Here is a 12,122-nt window from a genome sequence, read left to right on the forward strand (position 1 = left end):
GAAAACCTTATAGATGGTGTTTTTTTGCATTGAAAGTGTGATTGGAAGTAGAAGCTGGATACAAGGGTCTATTCTTAGAAATTAAGCGATATTTTGAAAAAGACATATTGCTTTACAGACACCACAGTGGTTAGAGTTCAATACTTTCCTTTACCATTCAAAAAACATAGGCGCTCTAACCCCTAATGGCTGGCCGCCCTCAATGTTATGCAAGCAGTTTCAAAAGATTTGGTGGAGGGGAAACAATCTAAAATGTTGTTCTATTTTCTTAGACCTCAGGCAAGAATTCACAATTATTCTCTTCTCTAATGTGTTTCTTGGAGATAGTCCTAGTGTAATGAAAACATGATTGCCACATGTATACTTCATATCTCCTTGTTCCTTTATTGATTCAACATACAGATGGGTTAAGATCTCCAGCCAACGTGTTTAGCTCTGACAGGAACTGTTCCAAGACTGAAATACTACATACATTTATCAAAATGTGATGCATTGAACAGACAAACATATATAATTCAAATTCAATATTATCCAAAGCCTGATTGAATTTAGAACCATCTAAGATTACTTTTCTTGCTTTACTAAGAGACGGAGCAATGATGCAATTTTTTCAGATAGTGTTATCACCATTTTATTACATGGTAAACAAGAAAAAATCGATTGCACGTGAGAACATATTGAAAATGTCCTCAGGTACCCCAAAGTAATTGTAATCTGAGTTCTCTCAATTCACTTATTGCAGGCATTAGATAATGTTGACTGCAGATATAACAGAAATTCTACCTTTATTTTCTTCAAAACCCATTAAAGAATAGTATAGACAGCACAAAACTTATTTTGACATTTTTCTATTTTCTATTTGCGGCGTTCAGTTTACATTTCCAAGGGGATAAAAGATCATATTTTAATGATTTTCCTTTTTTTAACCTGTCTTGGAATAAAAATATAGCCAGGCTGGCAAAAGACTGGTGAGGTGGCACCCTTAATGGAGACAAATCACTTTCCATGTCTTCTAAACACATGTATGGCAGCATTAGGAGGTAGATTTGGAAAAATCTCAGGTGCTGAAATTCCCATAAATTTGCTTTGCGTTGGAGTACGTTTTAAGCTGTCCAAAGGTATAATAACATTATTTTTACTGCACACACAATATTATGTCTCCCGGCTAATTCAGGAAATCTGGCACTTACCTATACACAATACAAGAAAAGCAATACTACTTTATTGCTATGGTGAAATGTGCAAATATTGCCAAAACGTTATTATTTACAAAATGTTTGTGGATGCAATACAGTACTGTTTTTGCAACAGCTAGATTGAGGTGTACAAAACCCTGACGCAACAAGGCACCTGTGTAGGGACCCTGCAGATTTTGTTTTCTATATGATATAGATAATGATGTTGAGAATGGGTCTCAGATTCTAAAACGTTCAAAGAAATAATTTTATGCAATACTTAATACATGTAGTCATGCCAGTAATGCAGCATAATTGTATTGTTTTGCCCAAGCTTGATTGTTTACAAATATTTTTAAACATTTTAATTTGCCTAATTAGGAGGTTGGCGCTCTAGTTCTATTGGCACTTTTTGAGACAAGTGTTCCGGGTAGTGTTTCTTTCCTTTCTATGGTCTGGAGCTGCTCGCTGCGGACATTGAAGGCGGGAGGTTGGGAGTCCTGCAGTTTCCCCATCCTACCGTTAGATGCCGCTGTAGGAAGAGGGCGCGACGCTCTGCCTCTGTCTTCCCCGTTGTCACTGGTGGTTGCTGTGCATCTTGGGAAGTGTAGTTGATGATTGCATTTCAACAGCAGTGCGGGCACGCTGTCTCACTACAATGCCCAGACTGCCTCGCGGCGCTGCCCACATGCCAAGCTCTGCTGATGCCTGTTGAGTGGGTCTGCTTTCTGTGCAGTGATTATGGGGGTCTAGAGGCGGCACCATGGCTACCTGTGATGGGGAAATAGTGTACCAGAAGGACAGCTCGCAGGTAAGGAGGGGGAGAGGGCGGCGTGGTGAGCTGGGTGGGGGCAGGCATGAGTCTGGAGGGCTCTGTCTGGTTTGCACAGCACGTCCTCGGGACGACAGCGCCAGGACCACAGCATGGTCTGTGGTGCACTGCACACCCGGCAGTGTCTGCCAGCGCCAGGCACAGCAAGAGCTGCACAGAGCACCGTGCAGGTGAGGGCTCTGCCTAGAGACCGCAGTCAGGGGACACAGCACCTCCTGTGCTGCACTGAACACCCTGCTGATGCTCACTCTAAGAATGATGTGTTGCACTGCACACCCTGTAGATGCTAAGACTGTCTGACTCTGCAGAGTATGTATTACACTGCACACCCTGTAGATACAAAGACTGTCTGACACTGCAGAGTATGTATTACACTGCACACCCTGTAGATGCAAAGACTGTCTGACTCTGCAGAGTATGTATTACACTGCACACCCTGTAGATGAAAAGACTGTCTGACTCTGCAGAGTATGTATTACACTGCACACCCTGTAGATGAAAAGACTGTCTGACTCTGCAGAGTATGTATTACACTGCACACCCTGTAGATGCAAAGACTGTCTGACTCTGCACAACCTGAAGATGCAGTGACTGTCTGACACTGCAGAGTATGTATTACACTGCACACCCTGTAGATGCAAAAACACTGTCTGACAATGATGTGTTGCACTGCACACCCTGTAGATACACACACTGTCTAAGAATGGTGTGTTGCACTGCACACCCTGTAGATGCAAAGACACTCACACTTCAGAGTATGTATTACACTGCACACCCTGTTGATGCAAAGACTGTCTGACTCTGCAGAGTATGTATTACACTGCACACCCTGTAGATGCAAAGACTGTCTGACTCTGCAGAGTATGTATTACACTGCACACCCTGTAGATGCAAAAACACTGTCTGACAATGATGTGTTGCACTGCACACCCTGTAGATGCACACACTGTCTAAGAATGCTGTGTTGCACTGCACACCCTGTAGATACACACACTGTCTAAGAATGGTGTGTTGCACTGCACACCCTGTAGATGCAAAGACACTCACACTTCAGAGTATGTATTACACTGCACACCCTGTTGATGCAAAGACTGTCTGACTCTGCAGAGTATGTATTACACTGCCCACCCTGTTGATGCAAAGACTGTCTAACGAACACTGCAGAGTATGTATTACACTGCACACCTTTTTGATGCAAAGACTGTCTAACGAACACCTCAGAGTATGTATTACACTGCACACCCTGTTGATGCAAAGACTGTCTGATAACGCAGAGTATGTATTACACTGCACACCCTGTTGATGCAAAGACTGTCTAACGGACACTGCAGAGTATGTATTACACTGCACACCCTGTTGATGCAAAGACTGTCTGATAACGCAGAGTATGTATTACACTGCACACCCTGTTGATGCAAAGACTGTCTAACGGACACTGCAGAGTATGTATTACATTGCACACCCTGGTGATGCAAAGACTATCTAAGAGGCAATGTCTTCACTGCACACGCTGTTGGTGCCAACACTAAGAGTATGTGTTGCACTGCAAATCCTTTAATGCAAACACTGTCTAACAATGATGTATTGCACTGCACACCCTGTGATGCAAGGATCGTCTAATGGACAATACAGAGTATGTATTACACTGCACACCCTGGTGATGCAAGGATCGTCTAATGGACACTACAGAGTATGTATTACACTGCACACCCTGTTGGTACACAGACTATGTAAGAGACAGTGTCTGCACTGCACACCCCGTTGGTGCCACCACTAAGAGTATGTGTTGCACTGCACACTCTGTTGTTGCCAACAATAGGAGGACCTGCTGAGTATGTGCTACACTGCACACCCTAAGTATGTCAGCACTGCATAAGAGTACCTTACACAAAACACTCTTTCAATGCCAGCATTGTCTACAAGCCATTGCAATCACAGTCTGTGTTGCACTACACTCTGTATTGGATGCCAGCATTGCCCACGAACCACAGCACAGTTTAAATTGCCCTCTACCAATTGTAGAGACCAGCGCTCTAACGGGAGCCGCATTTAAAGCACTCTCCAAGCAGTACACCACACCCCAAGAAGTGCCTTCTTTGGGGTACAACTAAGTCTGGAAAGCGCAGCCCAAATTGGAAACACCTTGTTTTTGAGAGTGGCCACCTGAGCACTGTGAGTGCCAGCTGGGATGTAAAGTGCATGATTAGCAGTATGAGAAGCACACTACTCAACTATTAAATTCAGGCCTCGAAAATTCTACTCGCCCACTCGCTATGGTGAGTCATATTTTACAGGTCAAGCTATTTTTAGGACTTACTCGCCCTTCTGGTGAGTTGACATAGAACAGGTGTGCTTTTCAGTCAGACAATAAAGGAGGCCTTTAAATCTTGTTATTGTCACATTTGCTCTGAGTTCAGAGACAGAGGTCAAAAGTCAGATTGTCTTATAACAAATTTTCAGTCTGACCACAGAGTTCCAGGATTTTGTCAGTTTTTTCCTAACACACAACATTTAAACAGTCAAGTCATCTGTACAAACATTTCAAAATATATTTCAGTAGTTGTGAAAGCCCATTGTGCTTCTGTGTGATGAAAATATTTTAATAGGGTGAAAACGTATCAGAACACTTTACTTGGTGATGTGCAAATAATAAATATATTTTCTGAAACCAGATTTTCACAGATTTGGTAATACATTACATAGTTTTATCAGTAAAGCTGCAAGTTAGTTGGAAGGATTTTTTGACATTTCTTGGGAATTCTCTGTCTGTAAATGACACTGTGTGACAACATCATGCTTTAGTAATATATTTATTAAAACTGAGTGTTTAAACATAACCCCTGCTTCCCTTGTAGCAATTCTATTAGTAAACTAAGAAGCAAGTAATGAATCATGTGTCCCCTAAATGTGGGCTAGATCCTTTTATACATGGTGCAAATGTTTAGTCTACTTAATGAAGTTTTATTTTATACAGAAATGCTGCACTCACAAATTTGAAGGTACACTCATATGTGAGAATGAAGAAAAAGGCGAATCTGTAAACTAAAATATTTGCCTAGGATCACCCAATTTGATACCCATGTACGGGTCAAGCACATTACAGTTATGGTTGAGTAGATTATTCAAGTTAAACGATCTGCAGGCCTAGTAACATTTTTATGATTCTTTGAGGCCTGAATCTGGAAGGCACTGCCCAACAAAGCAAAATCATTTTGTAGGGAAAGGGAAACTAAAAATAATTCATGGTTTGTCTAGCAGAGCACAGTCTGATGTCTCCATCTTTGAAGCACCTTACTAAGGGTTATCCACAGTGCAAGCTTCTATCTTGCACAAAAAGATACAGAAGTCAGTCTTCCCTTGCACATAACAGGTAAGCATGAGCAACAATATTGCCAATGGCTTTGAACAAATGACTAATGCTGCATAGACATTAGCAGTGCAAGCTTCCCTTACTTACATTACATGCACAGCTCAGGCAGCAACAGTACAAGCTTTCCTTGCACACAGAAGAGGGATAGTCTAGGCAACAACGGAACACATTCCCCCACACAAAGAACAGGTACAGCATATACAGAAGAAGGTCATGACTCCCTCACACTCAGCATAGGCACAGCACAGGCAGCAGCAGTGCAAGCTTCCCTCGTACACAGAACAGGTACAACACTGACAGCAGCAGTGCAAGCTTCCCTCACACATATATAAGACGTAAAGCAGAAGCAACATCAGTACCCGATTCCCTCACATAGAATACAGACCAGACAGCAGCCTTACGTGCTTCCCTCACACACAACAGGTACAGCATAAACAGGAGCTGTACAAGAATTCATCATGAGCGGAACAGGAGCAGCAAAGTAAGGATTACTGCAAGCTTCACTCACATACAAATCTGTTAGGGTGCAGGTTGCAACATTAGAATGTAGTTCTCACACACATAATATGCGTAGCTGTAGTAGTTCAAGCTTTCCGATCCGTTCAAGAGCAGGCACATCAGAGGAAGCAGCAGTGAAATCTTCTTTCTCTCTCACACACAAACAGTATGTTGCAGTTCAAACAACAGTAGGTTGTCACATGTCAGGATCACCCATGAAAGGCCAGCTGTGCTGCGGCAGAGGAAGTCCAACGTCGCTCTTGTATCAGAAAAGGCCATAGAGTTGGGACACAGTCCCATTCCATCTCATGGGACATCACATTATGAAACGTAAGTAACCATGAAGAACCCTAAGAGGTGTATTTATAGAAAGCACATTGAACCCAGGGGCCAGCTGGCGATTTTGACTGTACTGTCCTTGATCTGCTGTTTGAAGACTGTTACACTTTCAGACTAAGTGAAGGTATGTACACACTTGTGTTCTTTGGTTTTCTTTTTTCTGAAGCCCATGTTCACTTTCTTTCTTTGCAGAGCGAAGACATTGACGAATGGGACGATGCAGCCCTGATCAAATCGTACGAGAAGGCTGTGCAGTCCTTTCAGGTACTTCGGCCAGAGGTATCTTCCCAGGACAAGCATGCTTCAGAGAGGGCAGCTCTGGCTGCCCTCTTACAATGCCTGCTTTTATCCTTCACTCATCCCAACACCAGCATGGGAGGACCGGGCGCATTGTGCCTTTAACATCGGAGGTGGGGTTATCCCTGCAGCAGCATGAGAAGCAAGGGGTGACTCCACCTGCGGCAACTGAGATGGGGTTACTGTAGTAGTGTCATAGGAGGTGGGATTTATTCCTTCTGTGCTAGAGGAAACGGGGAGGTCACTTCACTTCCTCTGCAGTAGGAGTGTTCCCTGTACTACTATTGAAGAAGGTGTGGTTATTCTCTGTTGTGGCACAGTAGGCAGGAGAGCCACTGCACCCCCAGGTAGGGCTAGCATGAGGCCAGGGTAGTATGAGAGGCAAGGGCCAGTCCTGCAGCAGCAGAAAGCGGAGTTATTGGAGCACTATTGTAGGCGCTGTGGATATTCTTCTGCAACACCGATGAGGGGGAAGGGGTCACTCCACCTTCAATACAGGAGGCATAGACCCTCTTCACAGACAGCGGGTTAATATCTCTTCTGGCATGAGGGGGGAGTGGGGGTCACTACCTCCAAAGCGAGAAGCGGGAGCTTCCTGTGGCACTACTGGACGAGTTATCCCTCTGGCCTGAGAGGTAAAGGGTTTTTTGCCTCCAGGATAGTAGGTGTGCGACTAGGACACTTGTAGGGTGTGTGGTTAGTCTCACCCTAGCATGGAACACTGCTTCATACTTCCTTAAACTCTGGCACCGAGGTCACTCAGTGTCTAACACAGAAGACTAGACCATTCCACCACCAACATGTGCGGTGGATACAAATTTCCAAGTGTGTTTTTTTGTTATTTTTTTTACCTTTGACCTTTTACTTCAACAAGACTTGCAATCTCTGTTGATGATAGGGTTAACAGACACCCCCAAAACCACAACCTTGTAATCAGTGAGTGACGTGCCACTTCCAAGTACTGCTTTTTGTGAGGGGCATCCTAACACTGAGGCCCAGGCTTCTCAATCTGGTAGGGATTTTTAGGTTGAGCATAGCAGGGCACGAGCGCTGCTTTTCCGACATGTTGGTATGTACCTGGGCTTTTAACCACGCCCACCTCACACCCATCAGTACCACTGGTTCGTGGGCTTGCCCTTCAAAAATCCTTTGATGACATTGGTAAATGCTTTACGTTTGTCCCTCCTTGGGGAGGTTTTGTTACCGCCTCGGACATCGCCCCTGTTACATGGCTAATTGCACTTTTGCCGATAAGTTTGACTGCAATAACTTTTTCCTTTTGTGTGTCTCTTTACACTGCTGCCAATGGCGGCTGTAGCGCTGTGAATCGGCTCGCTCATGCGAAACTGTTTTATTTTTCAATTTATTTGGCAAGAAAAGTCCGGTTAGGAGTTAACAACGCTAATAGCTCTAACTCGAGCAAATGCGAGACCCATTGCATTGCAAATGCTTGTTTCAATGTCTGTTCTTCTTAAGAATCATCTCACTGTGGAAGGAAGTTGAAACATGTCCATTTTTTTTAAGCTTTCTGATATTTCGAGGTACGGACCTAGTTCACTGTGATTATTTCAGTACCCCAATTTGTGACGTACAAGATTGAATTTAGTAAGTGGGTGAGAGGGCATGGGAGCCCAAATGTGCCAATGATCAAGGAAAACAATGCAGTGCCACATCCTCCTCCCAAATCCCCCTCATACTGCTTGTTTGATCTTGGGACCGAGGGGGGGAGCATGCAGAATGCTGTGCTATTTACTGGCTTTCCAATCAAGTTGAATGATTTCATTAGAGACAGGATCAACCATCCCTTGCATGGCATGTGTTTTCCCCATTATTTGGTGCTTTTTGAATACTCAGCATAGAGCTGGAATGGCCTCTTTGTCTGCGTTGCTTGGTTTGCCACATTTTATAGTGTTTTTCAATTGATTACTGTATAGACTGAACTGTTTCTCCCTTTCAGTGCATCTCTTAATGATTTTCAGTAATTAATCAAGTTCGACCATAACAGTAGTCTTTTGCTGCACAGTTTGGTTTTTCTGTCTCTAGACTTGACCTCACGTATAAAACATATCTCTGTGGAGATCGCTTGGTCACTTGAGATGTGGGCGCCTGAGCTTTTGCTGTGCATGATTGCAACCTAGCTATGGGTTGATCTCTCCAGAATATAAGAGGGTTGTGTGTACTGCATATTTGGGTGGAGTTCAGACTTCTTTAATTTCATGCATGGTATCTGCTTCCAGAGGAGGATGGGTAAAAAGTCTGTCTTTTCCACTACTAATGGACCGGAAGTTTCACTTGTGCTGGCCTCAAACTACCAGGGCACTATCTGCCAGTCAGCATTCTGAGCTGAAAGTATGTATTGCCATGTCAGTGTGTCTGACCTCAAACCCAATAATCAGTAGTCAGGTGTGTCCATAGGTTTGTTTATAGGACCGTTTAAGTCTCTTATATTTAGAGATGATTTGGCAGAAGCCCTGACCCTCCTCCAGTGTTCAGACGTGAAGGAAGCAATTCTGTTACGAGTGCTGACTTTAGGACACAGAGGAGGTGAGCAAGGGAGAAGTAGAAGAACTTGGATCCTTTGGGGTGGTCAGAGTTGAATGCAAAGTGAGAAAAGGACAGAACATTGTTGAATAAACAATGAGGAAACAAGCAATCTTTGTCTTTCTTCTTGGTTGTTTTTGTTATTATTACCCTAGGGTCACGGGTGGCGGGCAATGGATGGTTCTAAAGGAGGGTAAGGTGTCTCTTTCTTTCTGAAAGATCACTGCCAGCAGTACTCTGTTTACAGGTCCATTTCAGTAAGAAACTAGCAGATGAGGGAAAGCGGCCTTCGTGCCACTGGAGAATATTGAAAATTCTTCCACTGACATATCATGGAGTGCATCTCCACTATCCAGATACAGGTGTCTGGTGCCCACTTAGGTGTTGATGTCCCTGTGATCCACTTCTTGCTGTGCCATACTCATTGTTGGACATTGGAGAGGCTAGATCTACTTTTACCACTTCAGTCTGACCTACTGTAGGGGCGATGCTGGACTTTGGAGGGCTCACATTCACTGTTCCCACTCCAACATAAGCAAAAGGAGTGAAAGTGTTGGACTTTGGAGGAATCACATATACTGTTCCCACACCAATGTAAGCAAAACCAGGGAGAGTGTTGTAGTTTGAAGGGAACAGATTTACGATTTCCACTCCAATCTGAGCAGTCGTATGGAAAGTGTTGCACATTGGAGGTGACAGATCTACCATTCCCATTCCGGTATAAGCACGTTTACCATTCCAACTACTAATTAATAACAAAAACGCAAATATAGAAAATAACAAAAACACTTAAACATTTTGAAAATAAAAAAATATACATTTAATCTAAATATTTGAAATGTATACACTTCCCTCCCTACTATAAAAAAAAAGACATCAACAAAACATAAAATTATTTAAAACATATAAGAAATAAAACATTAGTTAACCGCCTGGATGCCCAGTATGAGCTGGTCTCGTCCTCGGCCACTGTTGCTGTGTCCCAAGGACGAGACCAACTCGTCCTTTACCCGACCTACCCCACCCCACCATGGGCCTCCCACCCACACCCCCGTCAGTGATGGAAGGGGAATAGCTCCCCCCCCCCCCAATTGACGTCTGATGACGTCCGCGCTCAATCGCGCGCTGACCTCATCAGGGGTCGCCTCCCTTTGCGATGGAAGGTGAGCTTCCAGCGTGGATCGGAAGAGAAATGGAAAGCATTTCTCTTCCGATCGGGAGGTTGGGGCAGCAGAGGCATGAAAGGAAAGGCCTTTCCTTTTAAGACTCTTTGCGCACTTCTTCAGGCAATCGTGAAGCGATCGGGCTGCAGAAGTGCCCACTAGACACCAGGGAGTTTATTTTTTTGATGTTTACTTAAAAGCGGAGCGACCCCTTGAGCAAGGGTCACTCCCCAAAGGGGCAATTTTTTTAAAGGCCTTTTTGCCGAAAGTACTGTAATTTGGCCAAACCTCTAGACGCCAGTAATCATTTACTTATTTATTTTTATTTTTTAACAGGAGGGAAGCAACCCATTAGGCAAGGGTCGCTCCCCTCGGGGGCAAATTTATTTTAGGAAATTTTTGCCCACCTTGGTGGTAGATCGGCCTATTTTTATTAGGGGGCAGAAATCATTAGACGCCAGAATTTATTTTTTTTGCACCAATTTCACATAAGTGGCGCAACCCCTTAGGCAAGGGTCGCTCCCCTGGGGGATAAATTTATTTTAGGCCATTTCTGCCCCCCTTGGGGGCAGACCGGGCTATTTCTATTAGGCCCATGTGCCCTTGGGGGGTAGAAACCACCTAGGCACCAGGGATTGGTGTGTGTGTTTTGTTTGGGGGGGGCAGCCCCTTGGGCATGGGTCGCTTCCCATGGGGGCACATTACTGTTAGTCATTGCTCGCCTATTTCTGAAATGCCCCTCTGCCTCCAAGGAGGGCAGAAAGCCCAGCAGACACAAGGGAAGAATTGGCCATACCCCACCCCAAATAAATGCGGACAAAGTTGTTCTGACCACCAGTGGGCAGATGGGGCAATTACCCCTGATCCACTCTCCGTGGGGCAGAAAGCCTACTAGCTGTCGGGGAATTAAAAAAAATTGTGGGGTGGTGGCTACCACCCCACAATTATGGGCATGGGAATGCCCCCATCCCAACTGAAGGGGGTAACAGTCTTAAAGCTCTTCCCCTGCACACTAAAACATCTTATCCCATGGCAAGCAAGAGGCCATTTGATTATTTTGGGTTTTGGTTTTACATTTTGGGCATGAGAGCTTGTCTAACTCTCAATATCGTCCCACTTGGAATGGTGAGGGCTGCACCTTTTAGACTTTGGGATGCTGCCATGTAGAAAAATCTATGAGACCTAGACACATCTGAAACCTAAACATCTGGGTGAGTCCAGGGTGGTGTGCTTCACATGCACCCGCACCATTTTCTTGACCACAATGCCCTGCAAACCTCCAACTTTGCTTGAAATCACACATTTTTCCCACATTTTTGTGATGGAACCTTCCAGAATATGCAGAAATCCACAAAATTCCTACCCCCCAGCATTGTCGCATCTATACCGATAAAAATTCTGCCCCACGTGTCAGCCTAAAAACGTTTTTTCCAAACTGCCCTTTTGGACCTATTTTGGTTCCCCCTCATTTTCAACATGTTTTTGTTTCTTCCCTGTCACAGGCACTTGGCCCACCTACACAAGTGAGGTATCATTTTTATTGGGAGACTGAGGGGAACGTTTGATGGTAGGAAATGTGTGCCGGTGTGGTGTTCCCACACAGAAATGAGGGGAGAATGTGATTTATTTATTTTTACCAAAATTTGAGGTTTGCTGAGGACTCTGGATAAGAAAACACTGGGGATCCACTCAAGTCACACCTCCCTGGACTCCTTGGGGTGTTTAATTTTCAGAAATGTTTCGGTTTGGTAGGTATCACTAGATTGCTGCTGAGCCCAGGACCAAAACGCAGGTGCCCTCCCCCGCAAAAACAGGTAGTTTTGTATCTGATAACTTTGATGTGTCCACATAGTGTTTTGGGGCATTTCCTGTCGTGGGCACTGGGCCTGCCCACAGAAGTGAGGCAC

The 12,122-nt window shown here is 44.4% G+C and overlaps 1 protein-coding gene across 2 annotated transcripts in view; it reads left to right on the plus strand.

Annotated features, from left to right (window-relative positions):
- Positions 1-1,828: 1,828 nt before the first annotated feature.
- Positions 1,829-12,122, plus strand: part of LOC138267799 (survival motor neuron protein 1-like) — a 32,253-nt gene continuing 21,959 nt past the window's right edge. Inside the window, exons 1-2 of one of the 2 annotated variants that reach the window (XM_069217007.1) lie at positions 1,829-1,986; positions 6,407-6,493. In XM_069217007.1, coding sequence (XP_069073108.1) covers positions 1,939-1,986; positions 6,407-6,493 — 135 coding nt within the window. In that variant the 5' untranslated portion in view covers positions 1,829-1,938. The remainder of the gene's footprint in view (positions 1,987-6,406; positions 6,494-12,122) is intronic. The other variant, XM_069217008.1, reaches the window with a different exon arrangement.

Source organism: Pleurodeles waltl, chromosome 12, assembly GCF_031143425.1.
Source record: "Pleurodeles waltl isolate 20211129_DDA chromosome 12, aPleWal1.hap1.20221129, whole genome shotgun sequence".
Taxonomy (NCBI): Eukaryota; Metazoa; Chordata; class Amphibia; order Caudata; family Salamandridae; genus Pleurodeles; species Pleurodeles waltl.